Genomic DNA, 26,649 nt, shown 5'->3' with positions numbered 1-26,649 from the left:
GTGAACTGAGCTATGCCCCCACAAAGCCTGGAGTTTTTACGGGTTGCTCTTACTTTTCTTTATCCTGTCATCATAGCATCATGCTGGAGAAAGGGCTCTAGGCTCAGACCACCTGCATCCACGGCCTGCGACCTTGAGCAGGTTCCCTCAACTTTTTAAGCCTCAGTTTCCTCATTTCTTCACTTGTAATGTAACAGAGTTAATCAGATCCTTTACTTCATAGGGGTTTGGTGGGGATGACATAAGATAATCTATGCCTCTGCCTGGCAAATAGTAAATCCTTAGTAAATAATGGTTGTTACTACTATTGATGCTATTGATAAACCCTTATGAAGCCTCTGTTATGGAAGGAACTCTAGGAAGCATCACTCAAAAAGATCCCACCCTTTAAAGAGCTTGTGACCAAAAGATGGTGGACATAATGTATGATGTGAACATTATAAGAAGTGCAGTGGAAGGTGGGGGGATGGTCAGGGGGAGGAGAAGTCCCATCTACTGAGAGGAACAGGGGAGACTTTGTGTAGGAGGGGACTGTCTGGCAGAATTCCAGCAGGTGGGGTGGAGAGGGCTTCTAGGCCACCTTGCTTTGCATAGTAACATCCTCTCTTTCTACTTCCTGGAGCTCTGCCTTCCTATGGAAGGAATTGACCAATGTTGCTTGCTTGCATCTGAGATCTAGACTCTGGTCATTTCACCAAAGCAGAGTAACCCCAGTGCCTGAGTGTGAAGAGGTGAGAGCTCATAGCAGTGTATGGCCAAGCAGATCCTGGGGAGAAGCAGGATTACCGTAATATGGGCCTCATAATAGTGCCAGCCTCATGGAGTTGTTACGAGAATCAATTAAAAGCTGTTTCTGCCTGGTGTAGAAGTAAACTCTCAAGAAATGTTAGCTATGATTATTTTATCAAATCATTATCATCTTCATCATCATCTTGGTTGTCAGCAGCATTATGTTTCAGGGATGCTATGAAGATTCAATTAGAGAATATATGTAAAACTCCTAGCACAGTGCCTGGTCATAGAGTAGGTGTTCAATAAAACTTAGCTATTATTAGTATTTCTATCAAGAAAGAAATTCTGGACACCCTGGCCCAGTGAAATCCCTGCTATAGTGAAAAGGGTACCAGAGTTTTAGTTGAAGACCTGGATTCAAATCCCAACTCCACCTCTCACTAACTTAAGGTGCTTTCCTAGAGCATTACTTCATTTGGAAAAAGTGGTCATAATACCTATCCCTGGGATTGCTGTGACTTGCTGCATTAATTCAGCAAATTGTAAAAAGTGCATAGTTGGAAGAGTGTGAATAGCAAGGTGGCCACAAAGAGAATGGATGGTTGATGGTTTTTGTTTCCTCTCTTCTGCTTTTAGATCACCAAAAACTAGAACGTGAGGCCCGGATATGCCGACTTTTGAAACATCCAAACATTGGTAAGTGCTTAGGGTATTTATTGGGCATGTTGTAGAAGGCAGGGAGAACAGAGGTGCACTGCTTTTGTGTATGAAACCACTTCTGCCCCTGGGCCTTTGCCTGGTGTAATTTTTTTGTCCAAGTGGGATAGCAACTGTGTCTTGCTAAGAATTCTGGGGCGTTCTAGTTTAGAGACCTGAGGGTCTCCATCCCTGCAGTGTTATTTCAGGGCTAGGATGTGAGGATTGGAACAGGTTTTGGACTCCCTTTCTTCCCTTTCTCCTTCCGTCTTTGGGCTGAGGTCCAGGATCCTCAGCGTGTGAGGCACTGGGCTAGTAGCCTGCCAGCATCCCTCACCAGGGGCCTTCCACAGCCATCATAAAAGGGTCCGGATTTTGTTCCTGGACTTGAAAGAGTTTTGTTCCTGTTAACGGTGTCATGCACACTCTGGGGGTTTCCATGGTGCTCCCGTTTGTATTCCCCAGAGCCAGGAAAGCAAGCTGCCCACCCGCCTGGCTTCTCTGGAGAAGGGATGGCAGGGGCCACTCTCATGGGGAAGGAGAAAAAATTAAGAGGATTTCTCCCTGCTCCCACCCCAACTTGGGGGACAAGAGCACATTGTTGGTTGTTCTAAAGCCTGAGGAGGTTTGCCTGCCACAACCCACTCCGGCTCAGTTTTATATTGTTCAGCTGAAATAGCCTTTGCCAAAAGCGTTGGCCCTGATTTGGTGCTTCTTGCAGAGGGGACAGAAATTGGGCTGGCTGCAGCATCTGAGCAGAAACCCCAGTCTTGACTTGAGGCAGAGCAGGGAGCATCTCCTAGGTTTTCCCTGAAAGCCCTGAGTCATCACAAAGAACAACACGTGTTCCCTGCTCCTCAGGCATGGCCTAAATATCGGGGCTCCCACAGTGCCCCGGAGGCCTCCCCCTCTGCTCTGTTGGCGGCCAGGGCTGTGAGGTGACATGCCGAAGCTGGATGCTTCCTCCGGAGCTACCCAGCCTCTGGTTTCCCAGACCTCAGGCTGGAATGCTTAACGTGAGCCCTTACATGGGAGAGCCGAGGTCGTACTCCTGCCCAAGGGGGAGAGGAGCAGCTCTGAGGTAACCAGAACTCCAACCATGCAGGGCTTTACAGATCGCAATCGGCAGCTTGGATTACACCTGAAGCAGATTGGCAGAGCCGGTGCTCAACTCTGCTGGTGCAGTGTGCTCCATCGAGCCAACACCTCTCAGCTCATGGGTCCTGGGCTTGGAACTACTGGAGCTCCCTGGGTGAGCTCTCAAGTTAGACCCTCACCTGAAAACAGCACAGTTGGGACCAATGTATCACCTTGGGTAGGAGAGAAGAGACAATGAGAGGAATAACTAGAACAGCAGTCGCAAATTCAGGCGTGTTTTGTTTGGCCAGCTCAGTGGTCTAAAAATATTTTATTATTTGCCAATATTTAAAAACGAGATTTTACATTTTGAAGAAAAAAAAAATTCTGTTTCCCAGTCTTTCGAATCAGACATTGTGGCTCTCCTGAGCCTCCATCTGCTCGGGCTGGGCAGCGGCTGTCCCTTGAGCCTGCTGGTCACCGTCGTTTGCCACTCTCTGGTACCTCATGTTTGCACTGACTGCCATAGGCTTTTGAGCTTGTGACCTCTAACCTAGAAGTTCCAGAACAGGAAGAAAAAGTGTGTTGGTAGCTAAAGCCATCCACAAACACAGAAGCATTTTGATGTTCCAGTCCCAGGTCTCAGGGTCTGAGGACAGCCACTCCCTTTCCTTATGCTACTTGTGACCAACTCATAGAGTAATGATGAACTGTTCTCATGTAGGGAGGAGAATATAGGGTGGGATAAATGAGGCAGGAGGCGGAACCACCTCCTGGTTGACCTGGTTGACCCTAGAAGGGTTGAGGTAAGATGAAGACAATTGAGAAATGACCAGGAAGGACAAAAATGGGATTCTAGCTGAAAACAGTCATACCCTTCTTTTTATGCATTTCTAGAAATGAAATGTATACTTTTGACCTTTTAGACCTTACTTTGGTTTGGTAGCTCTTTCCTTGTTATCTACCTGCCCCCAGCTCTACCTGGAGACCGTCTGCCTCAGCCATCTGCTCTGTTAGGGGGCCAGCGAGACCCAACCCAGGAAAGGCATCCTCACTTCATCAGCATCTGATTGCCTAGAATTGTGCTTCGTGTCATGAATGTTCCCAGATCCTGAGGGATGTTGGTCTGAGGCCTTATTCTGGGGTCAAGAGCAGGGAGAGGGAAGGGTGAGTCAGGACGGTGTCCTGGGAGAGCTGGCTGGCCAGGCTCTCTGGCTTCCGGTGGGAACCAGGGCTGCTAGAGATGTGGTGGAACTGTGGATCCAGGAGGCGGGGGTTGCCATGGATCCTGATCTGGCTTGTGGCGGGAGAGGAGGCAGTTTTGTGCCCTAATTCACTATTCTTCTCCTCTCTTCGCTGCCCCCTCCTTCAGAGCTTTGGCCCTTTTGGCTCCAGCCTCTTTAACTCCATCCCGCAGGGATACAAGTGGACCAGCCCGAGAGTGGTGCAGAGTTGAGGATGCTGAGAACAGAGAGCACATGATCACCCTCTGGTTGCTGTCAGAGTCGGAGACCCTTGAATTCAGAAGGATATTTGGTGCAAGGAGCCAGGCATCCCCAGTTTTCCTCCCTAATAGATATTCTATCCCAGAGGTTAAAAGCCTGCTGGAAGAATGAACCCTACTGTAAACTGTGGAGTCTGGGAGACGATGATGTGTCAGTATAGGCTCATCGATGATAACAAATGTGCCGTGCTGGTGGGAGATATTGACAGTAGGGGAGGCCATGAGTGTGTAGGGCAGTTGGTATGTGGATGCTCTCTGTACTTCCTACCCAGTTGTGCTGTGAACCCTAAACTGCTCAAAACAATAAAGTTTATTGATGAAAAAAAAAGCCTGTTGGTTATGAGGCATTAACTGCAGAACCTAAAACATCTTTGGGAGAGTGGCCAGAGGTGTGGAGTTGAGAGGAGGAGCCGGCAGCAGTACTGTCTAGTCTGAGTGGAATGTGTGCTACCTGTGATCTGCTTGCTCCCTGCTCTAAATTCCTCTAATGAATAGACTCTGTCTTCCTTCGTGCTGAGCTGCCCTGGGAGGTTCAATCACAGTCTAGGATTATGGTTTAAAGCAGCACTACTCAAACTTTCATGTGCTCATGAATCATCGAGGGATCGTGTTAAATTCAGATTCTGATTCAGGAGGTCTGGGGTGGACCTGAGCTTCCTCGTGTGTGTAGTCTCCAGGGTATGCCCACACTGCTGGCCTGTGAACCATATATGGAGAAGCAAAGTGTGTGGCTTTGGTATCATGTCTTCCAGGTTTGAATCTGGGATGTGTTGGTCTGTAGCTGTGACCTGCAGCAAATTATTTAGCCTGCCTGCACCTCCATTTTGTTATCTGTGCCTCTTCGTGGAGTTGTGAGAGGGCTCCGTGAGCAAAGGAGGCCTAGGAAATAAATGGAAGTGATGAAAATGGGGATTCTAGCCCCCAGAAGTGATCTTCCCTAAATCCTCAGCCCCAGTTCAGTTTGCTGATTATTTAAGCCAGGCTGCCATTTACCTTGGACCCAGGGCCATTTAGCTAACAGGAAGTGTGGCAAAAACAGGTGCAAAGAAAAAGAAGAAAACATTGCATCATGACCAAGCAGCTCCTAAATCTCTGCTCCAAGGGGGTTCTTGCCCACCTGCTCCTAGATGGGGAGGGCAGCCAGAGTCTCCCATCAGTCCCCCGGGAAGCAGGACCTCCTTCCCACTCTGCTGTTGCTGCAGACACTTTTAACAGTGACGCTTTATCTAAGCCAAGATTTGCTAGTTAAAATATGGCATGTTTTGGGGTGGTTTTTAAGGAATTGGAAATAGCCACAGCACTTGGGTTATGGCTTTGTGAGTGCTTGGAGGTACGAAACATCAAGTAAAGGTATTTAGGTGTTTGGGCTGTTTTTTCTTTCCGCAGTTTTTAAAAAGCAGTAATTAGGTTTATATCACTGAAATGCAGTAAATGCTTTATAGTCCTTTTCCAGGTCTTCCCGTCTGTGGACTTAGTCTAGCCCTCCTTGGCCTTCGACCATCTAATTACTGTGGAACGGGCTAGATGATTATTTTATTCTGTAGCGTCCTTTACTTCTATTTCATAGCCCTTAACACAGTAGTGCTTAGTTACATATTTGTGTAAGTGCTGGTTTAACACCCGTCTTCCCCACTGGCCTGGAAGCTCTGCAGCAGCATGGCTGGGTTTCTCTTCCTCACAGCCATATCCATGGCCTGTTCAGCCATGCCCGTTTCAGGGGAGCAGGTCGGAATGGCTGGAGTTAGTGGGGACAGGTTGGAGCTCCTTAGCCTAAGAGGACAGAAAAAGTGACTCTCTTGCAGGCAATTCTACAATGTCAAGAATCTTGATGTCAGTTTGTTTTGGCTTCAAGTCTCAGTTCTGCCACTTAGTATGAGCTTGGATGAGTTCCTTTCGGAACCTCAGTCTTCTCGCCTGTCAAATAGGGGTAGTAAAAGTACCTTTCTTAGAGTTCAATAACATAACATATGTGAAGCACTTGGCACAATGTCTAACACATAGAAACAGCCCAACTAAATATTAGCTGTTATAACTTGGATCGTTATTATCAAGATTCTGCTAGGGAGGCACTTAGAGTTGTGCAGTCAAGTTTTTCCCTCGTTCTCAGTTCTCCTAATTTTCTTTGCAAGAGAAAAAAAAGTATCTCGTTCAGGTATGGGGACTTGTGCACCTGTCCCTTCTTGTCTCAGTGGTACCTTGCTCTGGGGCACACATCAAAGCCATTCTCTGGGCTGGATTAATTTTCCATTACTGCTCTTCTCTTCTGATTCCCCTCCCCTGCTTCCTCCCACCTGGGCTCTGTGTGTGGCCTTCCTGGAGAAGAGCAAGCACCAGTGCCTCCATATCTCAGCATGGGCATGGGTGCCTGTACTTTCTGCCCCATTCTCAGCCCTGCTGTGCTAGTCTAAGAGGCAGGCACAGGGGCCAGGGGCTGGGAGAGGCAGGGCCGGGTGGCAGGATTCCCCTGGGAGTGGTTGTTAACATCGTACCTGCTGTACTATTAGCTTACAGTCCTGCTACTGTCAGTCACCTCCCTAATGAAGCTGGTCTTTAGCTTCTGGGACAGCTGATTTCCAGGGGATTATTTGTATTACACACTTTAATGCTTTTTAATAGTGAATTTTTAATTAAAATGGAAAGTCCTTTTGGAAGCAAGGGAGCAGCAGCTGCAGCAGGACTTTGTGTGCAGCCCCAACTTAGACCAGAGAAGCACAAGTGAGGAGGGGGCTGGCCGGGCTTTGGGGGCGCTCACTTGAGCACGCCTGGGTTGAATAGCATGGGAGGGAAGAAAGGGTCTGGCTGTAGCTCCTTCCTTCTGTCATCTGGGGGCCTAGAGAAGTATGAGCTTGTTTGCCCAAGTACAGGAGGGAACAGTTGGAGGAGGAGGGATCCTGGTAGTACCACCTGCCTTTGATCCCATTGGTAAATCACAGAGATACTGAGTTTGGGGTAGAACTTTGGGTAACCGGATCAGATCAAATAAAGTAGGCGATATGACAGTTGTTGGGCCCTGGATCTGGCTCTGGCAGGTCTGTGTCCTCATTTGTCAACTGAGAAGAACCACAGAGCTGTAGTAACGGCTAAGTGCCTATATTTTATGTTCTGGCTGATCTTGCTGTGGTGGGAGAGGATGTAGGGAAGCCCCTTGGCCCTGAGGAAACAGTCTGATACTGGAAGTGGAATCTGTCATTTGGGGTGGTTGGCAACATGGAGCTACCAAGGAAGAGACACAATGACTTCTGTGTATCCAAGATCTTCACTGGCTGGTTTGGTGTCAGGCCATTCCTAACCTGCTCTGTGAGTTGCTCCTGAAACCCCCGAGGATTGGCAAGGGTCAGACAGAGGTTCCCCATCAGGAGAGATCAGGTGAGGGAAGGGGCGGGAGCAGCTGGGACATTCAGCCAAAGCATCTCCTTGTGTTTGCATTAGAATGGTGCTCAGGGGTTGGCATTTAGGCCACAGCTCTGGAGGCGGGAAGTGGGAAGGGATTCTGCTTGCCAGCCTTTTCCTGCAGCGGGTGAGTTGCCCTAGTCTGCTCATTGCAGTGGCCTCCTGGACCCGTCTATGCTGCTGTCATAAGTGCGTTCGTGAGTAGTCTCTCTCACAGTCTCCATTGCTCTATTGCCTGGCTGTGTGGGCTACACTGCATCTCTTATAGGAAGCAGTGGTGTAGACTAGTCTTTGGACTCAGAAAGAGCTGGATTTACATCTTGACCTATTATATCTTTGGCCTTTGGTAAGATACAACATCTCTGAGCCTCCAGAGTCCTCATCTGTAGAATGGGAGTGGTTGTCCAGAAGAATAAACTCCTCGGAGGCAGCTGCTATGTCCCTAAATTCCACCATCCAGCACAGAATCTGACACATAGTAGGCACTCAATAAATGCTTGTAGAAATACATAATGTATGCAAAGAGCCTAACCCAAGGCCTGGCATGTAATAAGCACTTTAATAAACAATTATTATTGTCATTGCCTGAGTTTGCATGTTGCCTCCCATGCTTACCATCCATTAGCCTCCTCCACGTGCCTTCCTGCTGGGCTCTACCTTTCCAGCTTTTCCCCTTGCCTTTAATTCCCCTTTTCCCATCTAATCCCGTAAAAGAGCTCTCGGGCTCGTCCATCTTGTCATTCTTTGTTCCTCTGCGGTCAGCATCCCCAGGTGGTCCTTGCTCTTGCTCTATGTTACACTGTCACGCATCATATCCCAGGACCACCTCCTCTGGGACTAGCACCTCTGGGAAGGTTCCTGCTTTTCTGTCTTATTTCTTAGCCACAAAGCTTCTATCTCTTGCCTATGTTTGAGGCAGTATGAGATGGCAGCCAGAGCACTGGACCTGAGGTCTGGTTGTTTCTCTGTTCTATGGCTGTGTCACCTGGTCTTGGGGGGTGATGGGCATGTCACCACTTCTTACTTCCACTCCTTCAGAAGACTGTCCAGTGAGGCTGACAGGCTGGGACAGGGGTGGGATTGCTGAGGAGGAGAGGAGTAGGTTTCCAAGGTTTCTCTCTGTTAATCTCTGTCCCCATCTCCTCTCTTGCAGTGCGCCTCCATGACAGTATTTCTGAAGAAGGGTTTCACTACCTCGTGTTTGACCTGTAAGTTCCACTTTCTGAGGGTGTGGGGGCCTTTCCCTCCAGCTGGCTCAAGATGAAGGCTTGGAAAAAGACCTAAACTGGGTCTTCAGCCTCTGCTGAGAGTCCCTCTCCTTTAGCCAAAAGAAAGGGTTTGAGTTTGAACTTCCTCTAGTAATGGGCAGGTTGCTCAGGGGACCTCATTGCTCACTCAGTATCTCCCCAGGGCTCTGAACCCCCGGATGGCATTACTCTTGCATTTCTGTTCAGCAGCACACCTTGTGCAAATGCTTTTTTCTTGTTTCTTGGTGTGTTGTCCTTAGTGGAGAAATAGAATACAGCTCTTCACATGACCTTAAAAATTCTGGGAAATTGAAGGTGGCTTTTATTAGTCATAAACTGGACTCCAATTGGTCTCTCCTCCACTTTGGTTGTGGTTTAATATCTTAAAAGTGGCTCTTTACCTCCTGGAAATGCCTCTCTGGTATTTTCAGGATTGGGTCTCTGTGTCCTTGGTCTCATTATTCTTCAACTTTAAGAATAGGTCTGTCCTTCTTGGGTAGCTGTGTATCTTAGTATTCATATTGGTCTCAAAGCTATGACTTTCTGAGTAGATTGATTATTTTCTCTTAGATCTCTGTATATTCTTCTTTGCCTGAGTGTTAACTAATCTGTAGGTTATAGAAACAAATGTGCTGGAGAAAAGGAGGGCCCACATTACCCCAAGGTGAAGCCCCATGTCATTGAAGGATCGAGCATGTTCTGAGCTCTCAGATGAAATGCATGTAGAGTTTGGATTTCTTTAAAAGCTGTTCCTTGGTGTGTGACCTGTTACCTGTTGGATGCTGGTATTGGCCAACTGACCTACCCCCTTTGACTCTCTCTGTCTGTTGGTTGCAGTGTTACCGGCGGGGAGCTGTTTGAAGACATCGTGGCCAGAGAGTACTACAGTGAAGCTGATGCCAGGTGAGATGGGCGCCCTAGAGTTCAGTGTGAGCCTTGGCCACGTTAGGGGGAGCAGGCATTTTGCCTATTTGAATAGTCTTTGGGGAAGATCAGAAGAGCTCTTATCTGGACAGAGATTCTGTAAGCTGGACCTGGGTTGCATTTGATAGGTGATGTTAGAAGTTAAAAGTTCAATACTCCCAGATCTGTGTTTTTGCGAAGCATTTGCAAGTCTCCTTTATCCTTTCACTCTGGAAATACCTTTTCTTTGCACTACTGTGTACTTGCAAGTCTGCCCAAGGGCCCTCCCTACCCTGCTTCTTTCCTTTGACGAATTTTACTGTGTGCCAGGCATCCTGGGAATGATCCAGAGATGGCAGAACATGGCTTGTGTTCTGAAGGAGTGTAAACATCTGGGCTAATAATCCAACCAGGAACCTTCTTGGCAGAGATTCCATCCTGGATCACTTAGTCTCTTGACCACCATGACCAGCCCTGATGTGGGGCTCCTCAGGCTGGAGGACTGTTCCTTGGTCATATCCCTCAGCCTTCACCTGCCCCCCCACGGAAGCCCACAAAGCTCTTAGGTGCTTGTGTGACCTGTATTTCCTGCCTTGGCTCCTCCCCCAGCCCTGAGATTTCTCTGAGGGTGATGTCCATACAACCTGGTTTTGATCTTCCTGCCTACAGTTTATCTGGCATTTGTGGCAGCTCTGGCTGCCTCTGGAGAGTGGGGGAATGCAGCTTCCTCACAAATTTCTCAACCCTGAGAGGCCAGCGTTTGCTGATCAATTTCAGATGCTTCGGCCTCCGGGAAAAATTCTCAAGTGGGGAGATGAATTCCAGTGCCAGCAGGGGAGGACCAGACTCTGGGGCAGGAGGAGGCGGTGATAGCTCTGGGAGCCTGGCAGGGAGGAGGGAGAGCTGGCTAGGGGGAGGGGAGGGGTTGTGTGTGACTGTACCAGTGGGCTTGGCCTGGCTCTGCTGGGACACTTCGCACTTTTGCCATTTTTGGCCAGAAGGCTCTCCCTGCTAGCCTGGCTCTGTTCTAATTATACATTTCTGTGGAGACTCGCCTCTTCAGCTCAGTCTTGAAGTCTCTTTGGCCTACTCATGGGCTGTGTCCTGAAGGGAGGCCTGAGCCTCAGCCTCCAGGAGCCTGGTAAGACCCCTTGGCTCTTGTGGAAGCCCCAGAATCAGATTTTAGAGGAAGGAATAAGAAGTCCAGGACATCAGACCAGCACCCCCCGACACTCTGCAAGCCTGCTCTGCATACCTGGTAGTATCTCCCGGCTAGCTGGGGGTCTCATTCTCTAGGCCAGTGATCCTCAACTTCAACACTACTGATGTTTGGGACCAGATAATTTTTTGTTGTGAGGGCCTCTCCTGTGCATTATAGCATTTTAGAAGTATCCCTGGGCTCTACCCACTAGATGCCAGTAGCATCTCCCCCCGCTGAAAAGGGATTTACCCACACCTTAGAGGATGGCTTGTGAAAACCAGCAATGTCTCCAGACATTACCAGATGTCCCCTGTGGGCAAAATCATCCCCCACTTTTCACCATTGCTCTAGATCACCAATGCTCTCTGTCAGGAGTTTGACTGCAAGTGTGGCAGGATATTTTGGAAGGTGGACAGCCTGATTCAAGAAATAGCAGTTGCAGTGCCTGGCTGGCTCCAGTGATAAAGCATGAGACTCTTGAGGTCTCAGGGTCATGTATTCAAGCCCCACGTTGAGTAAGCCATGTTGGGCGTGGACCTTATTTAAAAAAAAAAGAAAAGAAAGAAAAGAAATAGTAGGTGAAGGTGACTCTGGGTTAGTTTGTTTTTTTTCTGTGGAAAATCATCACCAGAAATGTTCCTCAGTTGCCCTGTTTGGAACCTTCTTAAGCACATCGTTTTTGTTTTTTTTTTTAATTTTACTTTTTTCATTTACATCCAAATTTGTTAGCATATAGTGCAACGATGATTTCATAAGTAGATTCCTTAATGCCCCTTACCCATTTAGCCCATCCCCCCTCCCACAACCCCTCCAGTAACCCTCTATTTGTTCTCTATATTTAAGAGTCTCTTCTGTTTTGTCCCCCTCCCTGTTTTTATATTATTTTTGCTTCCCTTCCCTTATGTTCATCTGTTTTGTGTCTTAAAGTCCTCATATGAGTGAAGTCATATGATATTTGTCTTTCTGTGACTAATTTCACTTAGCATAATGCCCGCTAGTTCCATCCACGTGGTTGCAAATGGCAAGATTTCATTCTTTTTGATTGCTGAATAATACTCCATTGTATATGTATACCACATCTTCTTTATCCATTCATCCATCAATGGACATTTGAGCTCTTTTCATACTTTAGGTATTGTTGATAGTGCTGCTATAAACATTGGGGTGCAAGTGTCCCTTCGAAACAGCATACCTGTATCCCTTGGATAAATGCCCAGTAGTTAAGCACATCATTTCTTAAAGGTGTCTGCGTCCTGGGTTTTATCTTTATAGTCTGTGTGCTACCAAGCACAGTGCCTGTAGGTTGTCAATAAATGTTTAAATGAGTGAGTGTACCTCCAACAAAACAACTTAGGTATAGTTGTACTAGCTTTCCTAAGATGCCACCACAAGTCTCTTCTCCAAGAACAGAGTTTCTATAGGGGGAAAAAAGAAGGAAGGGATTGGATGGTCTCTCTTTCTCAGGAGTGTCCCCAATTTCCTGGAAATGGACTGGTTGTATTGGGCCTTTGCAGTCTAGGGAGGCCTGGTGGACTCTGTTCTGGTCTGTCCTCTGCCATTATCTAGTGGGAATCCCTGGACAAACCTGTTAATATGCCTGGACCTCAGTTTCTTCTGTAAAATAGGTTGAACTAGATGATGTCCAGAGTCCAAGGTTTTAGCTATTGTTCAGTGATTCCCTGTGAATCTGTAACCCAGACTTACATGCTTTAATCTGTAGTGTGTGGTTGTGGATGAGTAGTTTAACCCTGCACTGACATTTCTTTTCCTTGTGCTTTTACAGCCACTGTATACATCAGATCCTGGAGAGTGTTAACCACATCCACCAGCATGACATCGTCCACCGGGACCTGAAGGTACTACCCAGGCTCCCCCTTTGCCTTCTGCTTGTGAAGCATAGGCGCCACCTGGTGCCAGGGTATGGTACTGCGAGGACCCAAACAGGGCTTCCTCAGGGCCAGAGGGTGGGTGCCTCATAAGGTTTTTTTCCCTTATACAGCCTGAAAACCTGCTGCTGGCGAGTAAATGCAAGGGTGCCGCCGTCAAGCTGGCTGATTTTGGCCTAGCCATTGAAGTACAGGGAGAGCAGCAGGCTTGGTTTGGTAAGAGTGACCCTGTCTTCCTGGAATGTGGCCCCCGCCCTTCCTCCTCTTCCTGATCTGCTTTCCTCTTTCAGAACTAGAAGCCAGACCCTTAATGGTCCTGGTCTCCTCAGAGACTGGAGAAGGGGGAGTGTACAGAGCGTCCCCCTGGCCCTACGTGACTCAGTACAGTGAGTCTAGCTGTTGTCAGCACAGCATTCTTGCTGCCTCTGGGGAGGAATGGGAGCTCCTGGTAGGCACACGGAGTTGCCCTCTGATTTTTATTCTGGGCACTACAAGAAACCCAGCCTGCCATCTCTTGCTGCCCACGTGCTGAGAGCTTATGTAGCAAAAGCAGCAGGAATGAGAAGGGACTTGGGGGAAATTGCTGATGTGGTTTTAATGAGAGAGAAAGTGGGTTCAGTGTGCCTCTGCCCTCTCTTCTGCTACAGGTTTTGCTGGCACCCCGGGTTACTTGTCCCCTGAGGTCTTGAGGAAAGATCCCTATGGAAAACCTGTGGATATCTGGGCCTGCGGTAAGCCCATTCCACACTCTCAGCTTTTTGATGTTAAGGGCCCTCAACTTCCAGTGATGGTGAGAAAGAGGCATCGCTATTCCTCGTGGGCCCCACAAGTGTCTGGTGTGTGTGAAATCACGGTGTTTGCTCTAGTGCCCCTGGGATGGCTGTTCTCATCACTCGCTCCTCCCCAAGTACTTCCTGGATTATACTGCATCCTTCCTGAAGAGGGATTTACCCACGCCTTAGAGGATGGCTTATGCCTAAAGAAATCCCTGATGTGGGCGGTGACACTGGGAGCGAAGGATAGCAGGAGGGGGCTAGTGGCACAGCATTATCGCCTGCCATCCACTTCCACCTCTGATATAACCTTGACTTTCTGCGTGGCTGAGCCCTGTGTGGCTTTTCTTGGTTCCTCAGTGAAGTAGGTGAGTGACCCCGATGACCTGTGTTCTGTCTCGTAGGGGTCATCCTGTATATCCTCCTGGTGGGATACCCTCCCTTCTGGGATGAGGATCAGCACAAGTTGTATCAGCAGATCAAGGCTGGGGCCTATGATGTAAGGACTGGTTTGTTCATGACCCTCGGGCTCTGTCCACAGGAGGGGACATGTTTAGTATGTCATGGGATATGGGGAGTGTCTGGGGACTTTGAGGACCCAAGGATGGGCATACAGGTCTCAATTCCTGCCACACCCTATCCCAGGAACAACTTTTTTGCACAGCCTTTCTTGGTAGTTATAAAATTGAGGAGCGCATGGAAGCTCTTTGATCCGTTATTTGCAGAGAATGGCCTGAGAGGTGTGATGTGGTACATAACATAGGGACAAGAAGTGTCCACTGCAGTGCAGCCTTGGGCACATTGTTGAGCCACTGTTTCTTTCTAGTAAGGAGATGGGGTTGAACCAGGAGATGGGAATGCTGGAATCCCCTTCCCACTCTGATCTGATATCCTGGCATTCTAACCATGATTCTATCTTCCTCTCCTAGTGTTTAAGTTTTGACACAGGTGCTGGGATGCCCCAGGGCTTCTCCATCTCTCTGCCAGGGAGGTTTAGATAGCACAGAATATCCCATTTATAGGAGTTGGAACGAACACAGAGCCTCCCTTTCAGAGTGTGGGGCTCACAGATTTCATATGTCTCCTTTCCCTCTTCCTGCTTAGTTCCCATCACCAGAGTGGGACACGGTGACTCCTGAAGCCAAGAACTTAATCAACCAGATGCTGACCATAAACCCTGCGAAGCGCATCACAGCTGACCAGGCTCTCAAGCATCCATGGGTCTGCGTAAGTGTCTTCGCCTGGGGTGGAGGAGCTCAGAGATGTCAGCCCTCAGTGTGCCCTTAGTACTCTCCTCACCCTCCTTTTTATGAACAGAGAATAATTCTGGGCCCTGAGCAAAGACCCAGCAGAGAGGGAGGGGGACTGGATGGGGCCCAGGAGGGATTCAAGGAGGCAGTGGCCTAATTGGCTTCAACCTGTCTCTCCCCCACTTACTTGTCAGGTGTGATTTCTGATCTTGAATGAACGCTTAGGTTGACCCTTGCAGACTCTAGAGAGTTGATGGTAGAAAGCAGCTGGCACAACCCAAAGTGAATTACCAAGCTTAGGGTGCATATTCAGCTCTCAGCTGTCACACAACTCTAATGGAAATGTGACCAAGACTCAACAAATAAACAAAAGGGGCCTCTGGGCAGTTAAAAAGAGCATCTTGAAGTTCAGTCATAAAGCTAGGAGAGCCTCCAGGCTGTCAATGTGGATCAACATATTCTTTTTCCATGAACACTTCTATAAAGCTGAAATCTGTTTTCTTTTTTTTAATATTTTTTTATTTTTATTTACTTTTGAGAGAGAGAGAGTGCAAGTGAAAGCGGGGGAGGGGAGGAGAGAGAGGGATACACAGAATCCAAAGAAGGCTCCAGGCTCTGAGCTGTCAGTACAGAGCCCAATGCGGGGCTTGAACCCACAAGCCGTGAGATCATGACCTGAGCCCAAGTTGGATGCTCAACTGATTGAGCCACTCAGGCACCCCTGAAATCTGTTTTCAAACAAAGAAGAGGATCTGGTACAGTTAGGCCTCCTGACAACCATGGTGCATTTATGTATTTGCTTTTCCTGTGTTTACTGAGTGCCTCTTCAGTGCCAGTCACTGTGTGGGTACTGAAGATAAAAAGATGACTAAAGCATGGTCCCTTCCCCCCAGAGATCTTAAAAATTATCTGGGGACGTAGGCACTCAAACAGCAGCCATTCTGCAATGTGATAAGTACATAAAAAAATCTAATGAGTGCACAGGAACTCTTGTTGTCTGGTGAGTAGTGAGGTTACTGAAGGCTGCATGGAGGAGGTGACCTCTGTCCTGGTTCTTGACAGCTGGCTGGGAGTTCCTCAGGATAACAACCTGAAGACAGAGGTTAGCATGGGCCAGGGTGAAAGGCCATGGGAAATTGTGGCAAGTTTAAGGAATGTTAAGTAGTTTGGTTGTAGATGAAGATATGCCTACAAAAATGCAAGAGAACAAGGCCAAAAAGATTCCATGACATACAAGTCTCTGCCTAATGAGTTTGGATTTTATTCTGAGAGCACAGGGAACCATTTAAGGGATTTAAAGAGGGAATGAAGGGGCGTCTGGCTGGCTTGGTCAGTGGAGCATGTGACTCTTGATATCAGGGCTGTAAGTTCAAGATCTATGTTGGGTGTAGAGATTGCTTAGAAAAAAATAAAATCTGAAGACAATAAATTACAAAAAAATAAAGAGGCAATGAAGTACACAGTTAATAAAGGTCACTTTGGAAGCTTTGTAGAAAATGAAATTGAAGAAGAAAGGAGGCTGGGGCAGAGAGCTCAGGAAGCTGTCGTAATTGTCTAAGCAAGACCAGATGAGGTCTTAGCTAAGGGTAATGATAGGAGACTGAGTGGTGTGGCAAAGAGTGCACAGATTTGGGAGATATTTGGTAGACAGAATCAAAAGGATTTAGTGAGCAGTTGGATTTAGGGAGTGAAGGAGAGAGGTATCTATGGGGACTGCCAGATTTTGAGTTGGTAATAAGCAGAGGGTTGTACCATTCACTGATTCAGAGGAAACCCAGAGGAAGAGCCAGTTTGTGAGAAAAGATGATGATGTTAGTTTTATACATATCGAGTGTGGTGTCTGGGGACCTCTAGCTGGAGACATCAGATGGGTAGTTAGAAATGTGGTTCCAAAGCTTAGAAAAGAAGTTAAAAATTGGAAATGTGGGTTGCAGTCATTTCTGTGTGGGTGGTGTTGAAATAAATGGGATTGTTTCTATGCTGATCGAATTCCCATTATGGCTTGTATTTGCTTCGATAAGAAAAGAGATGGCCACTGAACACCAGCAAGTAAAGACACAGTTAGAGGAGCCAGCAAAGAGGGCTGGGAATGAGAACTTCTGTGGCCGAAGGAGGTTCAGGAGCAGGAGATCCTAAGAAACGAGGTCTCAATAAGGGATGGTCTGCCACAGAGAGTCCATGATAAAGATGGAGAAGAATCCATATACTCTGACCAATCAGAAGCCATTGTTTCATTATTTCACTGACAGAGGCAGTGGAGTGAGGAACTGAACCCTTTCTTCAGTGAGGGAAGAGGGAATGAGGGTGAGGAGAGAAAGAAATGGTACTGTATACAGAAGATGATGAGTCAGGGGAGTTTTATATTTTTGTTTAAGGAGAGGCTTGAGTATAATGTATAGAGAAGAATATAGTCTAGAATAAAGGATTAAAAATATTGACTAATTGAAGAAGCAAATGTGGGGCTAGTAAAAAGAGGTTGATATCAGATGAAAATCACTTTGTGGATGGGGGTCTGAAGTTGAAGGAGTTCTTGTGTGATGATCTCTCATTTCTCTTTGTGGAACAATTTATGCTGTGGAGGAGGAAGTGAAGTTATAAGACTCAGGAAAGGGAAGAGGAGGTTGGCAGACTTGCTTTGGGAACCAGGAAAAGGAGTGGGCCAGGGATGAGGGGAAGGATTATGGGGCAGCCCCATGGAGGGGCACCAGGCTGCATGTTGTGGGATTTATTTTTCTAGCAGACTAGCCAAGACAGCAACAGCAAAGGGAGGAGGGGGGCAGTGAGCAACTTAAAACAGATACTCAAGAACTGGGGATTATACTATGTCCTGGGAGTCATTCTCATAGGCCCCACCCTCCACCATCCTATATAACTCAGTAGCTCCTGAGGACATCACTCTATTAAAATATTACATAATAATTGATGCTTGTATTGATGACCCTGAGTCATCAAGGAAATCATTGTAAATCATCATAATTGTAAATCATTTCCAGTGGACTCTTTAAGGAGGAAGGAAGTTAGCAGTGATACACTGAAGAGAAATTACCATCCAAAATGATGAAAAGAATTGATACTTCAAGGTGAAGACCCTTAGCTTCTCAGATCAGCTTTCAGGTCCTTGTGGGGGTGTGATGAGAGGGGCTCTTGGAAGGGATGAACATTCTCTGTAGAGAGCAGGAACACTGCCTGTTCTCTCACTGCTCAGGAGTGCAGTACGTGCTCAGCCAGCAGTTGCTGAAGGAGTTACTGCATGAGGATCACAACACACAGGATACTCTCTTCCATTCCATAGCCTCCCATTTCCCAAGGAAGGGGAGAGTGCTGTCTCATGCACCCTCCTAATCTAGCATCAGTTATCAGTGATGTTTTCATGTTCGGATTTTTGTCCTTATATAACCTTGAGTTCGGGATAGTGCTTTTGTTGTAAAAGCATTTCACATCTATGACCTCATTTTATCTTCAGATCAACTCAGGGGTGGCTGAGCACAGAGCCAACAGTGCTAGGACTAGGGTGAGGGGCAGAGGACCTGGCAGGAGGGCTCACAGGCCTGTCTGTTTGGGTTCCAGCAACGATCCACGGTGGCGTCCATGATGCATCGTCAAGAGACTGTGGAGTGCTTGCGCAAGTTCAATGCACGGAGAAAACTGAAGGTGAGTCTTGCCTTTCCAGGCTGCCAGCATCCTGGAATCATGGCTTTTGACAGGACAAAAGCCTGTCCTACCCCATCAAAAAGGAAGCTCCCCTTCTGGCTGGAGCTGAGCTGTGAAAGTTGTACATGTTGGGAAGCCCCAAAGACCTGAGGCCTTGAGGCTCTGGACAGCAGCTGCCCTCTGCCTGAGACCAGGCTATGCTTTTCGAGAGTTCCAGCTGAATTGACAGGCCCTTCTTCTTTCCCCAGGGTGCCATCCTCACGACCATGCTTGTCTCCAGAAACTTCTCAGGTATGTTTTCCCAGCCGTGCACTTTAATTCCACTGAGGTGAGTGGGTCAGAACAGGGTGTTGTCATCCCAGTGGTGGGTGTCTGAGGCAATACCTTGACCAATATGAAGATGACCCTGTTTTGAGGGGCTGCTGCTGCTGGGTCCTATTACATGAGATTCTGGGGGACTTCTCTTGGGTTCACATTTACGAATTCTATTCCCTAAACCCTCCCAAAGAGTAAACTGCCCAGCCTCCCATTTACCTTGTCCCTGGGGATTCTTATTTAGTTCTCTAAAGACTCTTAGCACTTTAAGCTTTTAGCCAGTCACTAGGGTATTGGACAATGTGCTGGGGAAAAGAAAGAGATGAGATGTAGTGAATCTTCTCAATCACCACCATTAATTTGCCTACTGGGACCATCTCTACTTTATTGTGTCTAAATAGGGATGACTAATAGAAATTTTTCCAGATGCTTAAACATTTTGTAGAGACTGTGCTTAAAATATGCTCTGTGATACTAGTTGTGTAAAAGTAAAGAAATAGAGACCAGCAGGATGAAGGGAAAGCAACTTGCTTAAATTTGCCTGAGAAATTGGGATAGTTGGGACCAGTAATTTGTAAATCACACTTGGCATGTCTTTTTAAGATGCAAGACACTCCACCCCACCCCAACCCAACCCCATCATTGTTTGCCCTCAGTGGGGAAGCCCAGTGGCTTTCTGTGAGGAAAAGGTTAATGTCAGAACTTAACTGAAGAAAGAAGGTCTCTTCCCAGCTTGCCTTTTCCCCTCCGGCCTCCACAGCCTCGCAACCCCCAGCCCCACTGTTTTGGCTGAAGACCCTTTCTCTTGTTCTCATAGCAAGATTCCTTCCCTTGCTTTCCTGTGCTGACGTGGAGACAGAGTTGTGTGGCAGCACTCCTGTAGACAGCCACTCTGGGCCAGGGTTGCCCCCTTGATCAGGAGGGGCTTGTCTGTGCTGATTCAGGATAACCTAAGGGCCCTGAGTCTGAGGATACTGCAGGTGGGAAGTCCTGGGTCTTCATGAGCTCTACCCAAGTGAGAGCCATAGGGCCCTGGGGGGGTCAGGACTGGAAAGTGAACCAGGGAAGTGTCCCACCTCAGGCCCATCCCCTGTGTTGCTGGTTTGGGACTCATTCTTATGTAGATATCCATAAAGGGAAGACTTTGGTTCTGGATTCAACTCTCACAAATGAGAGCAGGACAGCACAGCTTGGCTGCCTCCAACAGAGATGGACCTGTAGTTCCACATCAGGCTTCTTGTCTTCCAATTACTTGAAGCTTCTACTTTCTCAGTGTGAGAGCTTTCTGGAGGACGGTCAAGGGCATTTCTGTGCTGACCTAGACTGGTGATCTGTTGTCTCTCCGAGTAGAAGAAATGTGAAGACAGGCCACTGCGTTTCTTCTAGACCAGGAAATCAGTAGCATGTGCCCTGTCCCAAGGCCTCCACATCAACCTCCCTCCCCCATCCCATTTCAGAAAATTGGTATCCTGGTTTCAGGAAATTGGTCTCTCTGTTAGGACAGAGCACTTTCACTCATCCCTAAAGAGCCTCCTGTCCTTGCTGCCCAGACCTTGTCAGCCTTTGAGCTCACTTTGCCCTGGGTCAGAGGAGACCCAAAAAAGTGCTGCAAGCACTCTAGTATGACTCTGGGACATCTGGGGATAGAGCCTGTCTCTAAAAGCTGCTGCAGAAAATGGTGTCACCAGGTATAATCAAGAAGGAAGGGCACCTGTGTGTTTTTTTGGGCATGAACTAGGCCATTTTCTGAATTTACCCCAAATAGAGGGTGCAGCTTAGCCCTAGACTCTAGCAGGTTAGCTAATAGTGGAATCAGGGCTTCTAGAATGTATTGCTTCAGCAGCCTTTGTTTTCTTTCTTGAGGCTCATTTCTTGGGCATCTTCACCCTCAGAATACTGAAATACAGGCTGAGAAAAGCTGGCTACCTCCCTTGAAGAGGGCAAGCAACATGTGTCTCTAAGGAGCTAGAGGAATAAGAGAGGGATAGGCAGCTAGGGCCCATCAGTGAACCGAGCTGCACAAGGGCCATGCACCCACCCCTGGCCCCGAGTGCCAGTGTCCCTCCTGTTTGGAATATGGCCAGAGGAAAAAGGCTCTCTGATAATATCCTCATGTAAGTCCCCTAAGGAGGGAAGGTCTGAAGGTGAGGCTCAGTTTCCTCAACAGCCTCAAGCGAGGGCCCGGCTGCCTCAGAAAGGACACCATCTCTCACCAATTCAGGCTTTAGACCCTCGCCTGAGGTGCTTATGGGACAGGTGCTGGAGCTGTGGTAATCCCCACACCCTGACCGAACCCAGTCCTCTCAGATCCCCAGACTGCTGCAGGGCTGGCTGCACCTGCTCATCAGCCTGCCCCTGGCGCCTTCGCTCCCCCAGCTCGGCTGGCTTGGCCACGCCGCCTGGGCCTTGCTGTGCGTGGGCGGCCAGCGGTTCCCGCGCCTCGTGCTGGGGCATGCTCGCTGCTGACTGGCCCCTGTGGCTTTGCGGCAGCTCTGTGCACTGAGAGATTGTATCCCCTCAGTTGGCAGGCAGAGCTCCGCCCCCGCCTCGCCTGCCGCGAGCGCCGCCGGCCTGGCCGGGCAAGGTACGTGGCATGAGTCCCCCGACCGCCTGCCTCGGCTCCCTGCCACCCCACCAGGAGGGCCAGCATGCCAGGCCCACTCACCAGGGAGGCGAGTCCCATGCTTGCGGGCTGAGATGGGCATGCCGGACGGACCACCTAACTTGGCATCTGCGAGCGCATTGGTGTCACAGAGCCCCCTAACCAGCCGTGCATGCTGGGCGCTTGCCAACTCTCAGGAGGCAATAGCCTGGGGACGTGGAGCTGGGCAGCAGGAGGCTTTCCTCCAGACGGCTGAGAGCCTGGCCTGCCTGAGGGCGAAGGCCAGCGGGAGCCCCCAGAGATAGTCCCGGGCATGGCTGGAGCTGCCCAATGCTAGAACTAGGCTTTGTCAGCACTGTTGGCAGACCCCACAGAGGAAGCCATGCCTCTCAAAATTGTGAAGTCTGGCATTTGCAGGCCTCCAGGTCTGAAAGGCTGTAGAGTGCAGAAGCCGTAGAGAGAGCCATCCCTGGTTTTGGATGATAGCCCTGCCACATCCTGAACAAGTCATGTCAGCCCTCCCAGCCTTAGTTTCCTCATTTCTCCGGTGGGGATAATAAATCACGTGGCGATGATTCCGATCATGTATGTTGAAGGCTTTCAACCCTGCCTATATAGGACAGCTTGTAAAACACCCTGATGCCTACACCCCCCCCCAGACAAATAAAATCAGAATCCTAGGCAGGGGATAGGCATAATGATTTTTTTAAGCTCCCCAAGTGATTCTAATGGGCAGCCAGGGTTGAAAACTCTGGTGTATATAAAGCACTTAACACAGTAGGTGGTCGGGCATAGTAGTAAACACATGAAAAATAAATAAATTTTAAGTCGCCCCAGCATGGAGATAGGACCATAGGCCACTTCTGGGACGTCAGAATTCTTGTGATGGAGAGATCCCTAGTCTTAGATGGGACCCAACTAGGGTAGGAATGGCCACCTGAAGGGAAGAATGGCAGCAGTAACAGTGACAATGGTTTACACTTAGTGAGTACTTGCTATGTGTCAAGGACTCTGCTTAGTGCTTTTCATGCATGGTCCCATTAGATCCTCACCACTGTCCTGTGACCTAGGCCCAATTTTATCCCATTTTATAGATGAAGAAACTGAAGTTCAGGGAGGTTAACTCACTCAAGGTCATACAGGTAGCAACCGGGAGAGCCAGTTGTCATGGTGGATCAGACAGCTGATTCCATCCCCCTGTGCCTCCCAGACTCTGCCATCCACTGTCTGCTACCTTCCTGTGGCCTTGGTGACCAGCAGGCATCACCAGCCTTCCTACACGAAGCTCATCAGCCTTGAGCCTCATCCTGTGCCTGGCTAGAATCTGTTTAATACCTCATTATTCTGCCCACTCCTTCCTGCTCAGTGGGTCCAGAGAGTAGACTGAGGAAAGAGGGGCAGATAGGACCCAGTAAGCCTGGTAAGGACCTGCCCAGTCAAGGCTTCAACCCCCTGGCAAAACCCTCCTGTAGGTGGTCCTGGTCTCTGTGTCTGTGTCTGTCTGTCCTCACGTCTGGTCTCCTTTGTGAACTGTGACACTCTTGTTTCTTAAGAGCTCTCAGGAGATGTCTTGCATCCTTCCAGCTTGGCCGTTCTGAGGAATTTCATGGCATCCAGGGACAGAGCCCTCACCTTTCACCCTGGCACTCTGCTTCCAGACCTGGGTGAAGTTGTTGAAGGCAGAGTTCCTAGTACCCCAGGCAGCTCCAGTATTGAATGTGGTTTCTCCTCCTAAGTGCAGTGTGTCCCTGTTTCTGCTGAGCCCACTTCCGTGGCAGAAGAGATCCCAGGGTGCCACCCTGAGGGTCTGACGCAGCTTGAGATGCCCTTCTTGCTTTGAGGCTACCAGGAGGGCCCTTTTCCAGGGGCTTCAGGAGACTCCTGGCCCCCTTGTCAAACACAGCGGACTCTTGCGGATCCGGCTGCCAGACTTCAGGTTAGGGAGAGAGTACAATGCAGGAGACTTGATTTTCCTTTTTGTTTTCACAGCTGCCAAAAGCCTACTGAACAAGAAGTCGGACGGTGGTGTCAAGGTAGGTGTCTCCACCCCTCTGGCCTGAGACTGGTCTCTCTCCCAATGTCTCTATGGGGGGTTCTTGGCACTTTGTTCCTCCTTTCCCAGAAACCCTCCTATCCTTGCTTTTCTGCTTTAAAACCGGAAACCTTTGTGCTCAGAACAGCAGGTTCCATTGGCCTGAGAGGGCAGGAGGAAGATGTGTTTCTTTTGACCCTAGTTTGATCATGAAGACTCAGAGGAAGTGATCTAAATTATAGTTTACTAAAGCTGAATCCTGAACCTGACTACAGACACATGCCTCATCTCCATGGCTTGACTCTCAGGGTTTTTTTTCAGGTCATTTGGGTCAGTCTTCTCATTTTCTTTTTCTTTTTAGAGTGCAGATCCTTTTTAACAAATGAAAGCAAAGTTTGCCTGGTTAACTCAGGGTACCAGGGCTTGGAACTGGAAGCCACTATCCTTTTAGTTTTTTGTCCTTATCTCCAAAGCACTTCCAGAACCCAGCTCAAATACCGCTAAGTGAAAGTGTCTTGTACTCTCTTGAGGCATAGCCTCCTCAGAAACAGATGAAGGACATGGTGTATCACAGCTTGTTCCCATTTAGGGAGCTTTCCCTACGGGATTGTGGCAAAAGAACAGGGGGCCACAGGGACCAGCAGAAAGCCCTAGTGGGAGTGGCTGCTTGGGAAAGGTGGAAGAGAGGTGGCTAGAGGTCTTCACAGGTCCCAGAGTGTTCTGTAAATGCTTGGGGGCAGAACAGGTCCTGGGGCTGGGGCAGGAGTTCATACTATCCTGAAGCCTACCAATTTACACCATAGGGTATTTCAAACTATGAATTTATCCAAACTTTTAAATTCCAACAAAAGTTTAAATTGGGCCTTTCCCCTGGATCTTATGTCCCCGCTGAGATATATATGTGTGCCCCGTTTCCCTCCCCCTCCCCTTCTTCTTTTTCATTCTCTGCATGCCTGCTTCTGTGTACTTCTGCCCCAAGGAGGGGATCTTGGGCTCCACACACACCTGCTGACATAGAGTTGGGGGTGACCAGCAGTCCCCCAGTTATAGGGACATGAACTGGATGGGTGGAGCCAAGTTAGGAAAAGGTGGAAGGTTTAGTTGGAGAGAAAGTTTGCATATTTCTATCTGGGAAAGAAGCTAGAATCAATTGTTCTTTGCAAAGTATTTAATAAGGACCTATCAGAGGCCCAGTGCTGTACTCAATTCTAGGGGCACACAAGAGATAGAAGGGGTGATGTAGTTTTCATCTAGCTTTGAGAAGTTGCAAAGTTAATAGAATAGGAAAATGGACATACCTGAAATCAGCTAGGCACTGAATGGTATTGATTCTGGACCCTGCATTGCATGGTTCAGTCCAAGAAGCTTCTGGGCAAAAGCTTATTGGAGAAAGCTTAAAGGATGTAGGAAGACTGGAACCCAGTCACTGATTGCCTCTAGTGAATGGGATTGGTGGTGAGGACAGAGTGGAAAGACATATCTTTCATTTTTAGTTTGTACACGTGTATTTTTCCTTAAAATGAAAAGGCATTCCTTCTATAACTTAAAAACAACAAAGTAATTGTATGGGTTCTGTCATGCATATTGATGTTCTCTGCTCAACTGGAACATGGGGTTTGTGGTAGAAGGATATCTAAAATACAGCTGGACTGGTCTGGTTGGGCAGAGGGATTAGAGGTTTGTGTGTCAGACCACAGGAAATATAGGCCACTGAGCAGGGAAGCTACAGCAAGAGCTATGCTTTCAAAAGATTTGGCTAAGGGTATAAGGATGAATAGAAGAGGGTGGGAACTAGACACAGAGGTATCAATTAGAATGATCTGGGCATAGAGTGAAGAAAAGGTGATTAGAAATAGAAAGAGCTAATATTGAAAATACTTAACTACCAGAAGAGCACAGGCACCAACTAATCAGAATAGGCACTGCCTAGGGGCACCTGGGTGGCTTAGTTGGTAAAGCATCTGACTTTGGCTCAGGTCATGATCTTGCCGTACACAAGTTCGACACCTGAATCGGGCTCTGTGCTGACAGCTCAGAGCCTGGAGCCTGCTTCGGACTCTGTGTCTCCCTCTCTCTCTGCCCCTCCCCCACTCACACTCTGTTTCTCTCTCAAAAATAAACAAATATTAAGAATAGGCAGTGCCTGTAGATAATTGGTCCAGCTGTATCCAAGAATGGGAGGCTGTGATTAGAGGTTGGCTGCCCCAACTTCAAAGGAAGTTGACACTGAATATGTTAAAAAGGACCCATCAAAGATAATGTCACAGTTCCTTGAAGATTGGAAGAATTGGTAGTAACTCTGCTAAAAATGGGAGTAATTGTGAAGGAATGCCCATTTTGATGGCCAGAGTTTTATTTTGACCACCCTGAGATTGAGAGACAGGTGAAGATCTGGGTGGAGAGGACTTTTAAGGTGCTGGGAAGTACCTGGGGTAGCCCAGGGAAGAGGTCAGTACTGGACCTGCAGATAGGGCTCATATGAGTGAATCACAGGAGTTCACTCATTCAGCCAAATTCCGTGCTTCAGGAACTGGGAAGATAACACCATAGTCCACCCTGTAAGGTGTTCAGAGTTGGAGAGAGACAGAGAAACCAGCAGTGCCCATAGTCTGGTAAGGTCTATGAGGGAGGTGTATATAGGGCAGGTGCTGTGGGAGCAGAGGCCGGCATCTGAGCCAAAACAGGAAATCTTCCTGAAGGAGACGGCCCATGACCTGAGTTTGAAGAACTCCTTTGATCTTGCTAGGTTGAAGTGGGCAGGAGATGGGGGGGATATTCCAGGCAGAGGAAATAGCACAAGATGTATAGGTTTGAAACAGTATGGTGATTCTGGGAACTTCAGTAGCTCTGAAAGCCTGAAGGAAAAAGTGATTGCATGACGTAGGACCTGAAATAAAGCAGTAACAGCCGAGGTGATAGTGAAAAGATGGATAAAGGAGACATTGAAGGACAGGTTTCTGATGGAACTTTCTAGATGGCTGCCTCCAAGGATGCGTGTTAGGCATAGCCTTGTAATATTAGTTTAAGGAGCTAATTAAAAAGATATAGATTCCAGGATCCACCCTGGAATTCAGATTCAGGAAGCTTTGGGTGGGAGGTGGAATCTGAATTTAATAATACTCCCCTTCTCCCATATGAATCTAAAGCGCATGAAGGTTTAAAAGTTCAGTAAATGCAGATTTTCAGGGCTATCTGTCATTGAGAGGCTGGAAGAAGAGGAATCATCAAAGGAAACAGAAAACACAGAAGAGGTGGGAGAAGAACAGATGTGTACAACAATGTCTGACCTTACAGAGCACTGAGAAGGAGGAGGGCTAGGCAAAAAAAAAAATCGTTAAATAAATTGCTTTAAATGAGAACGTATGTGGGGAACCCAGTGCCTGATCCTGC

At 48.1% G+C, this 26,649-nt stretch overlaps 1 protein-coding gene across 22 annotated transcripts in view; it reads left to right on the top strand.

Moving 5' to 3' along the window:
- CAMK2G (calcium/calmodulin dependent protein kinase II gamma) overlaps nucleotides 1–26,649 on the top strand; it is an 87,238-nt gene that overhangs the window by 43,042 nt on the left and 17,547 nt on the right. For 10 of the 22 annotated variants that reach the window (XM_058698383.1, XM_058698366.1, XM_058698364.1 and 7 more), the window contains exons 3-13: nucleotides 1,369–1,428; nucleotides 8,553–8,607; nucleotides 9,484–9,549; nucleotides 12,534–12,606; nucleotides 12,750–12,852; nucleotides 13,284–13,367; nucleotides 13,814–13,908; nucleotides 14,514–14,636; nucleotides 18,227–18,310; nucleotides 18,559–18,601; nucleotides 23,217–23,260. In XM_058698383.1, the coding sequence (XP_058554366.1) occupies nucleotides 1,369–1,428; nucleotides 8,553–8,607; nucleotides 9,484–9,549; nucleotides 12,534–12,606; nucleotides 12,750–12,852; nucleotides 13,284–13,367; nucleotides 13,814–13,908; nucleotides 14,514–14,636; nucleotides 18,227–18,310; nucleotides 18,559–18,601; nucleotides 23,217–23,260 (830 nt within the window). Of the gene's footprint in view, nucleotides 1–1,368; nucleotides 1,429–8,552; nucleotides 8,608–9,483; nucleotides 9,550–12,533; nucleotides 12,607–12,749; nucleotides 12,853–13,283; nucleotides 13,368–13,813; nucleotides 13,909–14,513; nucleotides 14,637–18,226; nucleotides 18,311–18,558; nucleotides 18,602–21,146; nucleotides 21,210–23,216; nucleotides 23,261–26,649 lie in introns of all 22 variants that reach the window. The other 12 variants (XM_058698375.1, XM_058698367.1, XM_058698363.1 and 9 more) reach the window with 3 other exon arrangements.

This window comes from Neofelis nebulosa, chromosome 13 (genome assembly GCF_028018385.1).
Source record: "Neofelis nebulosa isolate mNeoNeb1 chromosome 13, mNeoNeb1.pri, whole genome shotgun sequence".
Classification (NCBI taxonomy): Eukaryota; Metazoa; Chordata; class Mammalia; order Carnivora; family Felidae; genus Neofelis; species Neofelis nebulosa.
This window is presented reverse-complemented; position numbering and strand designations above follow the sequence as displayed.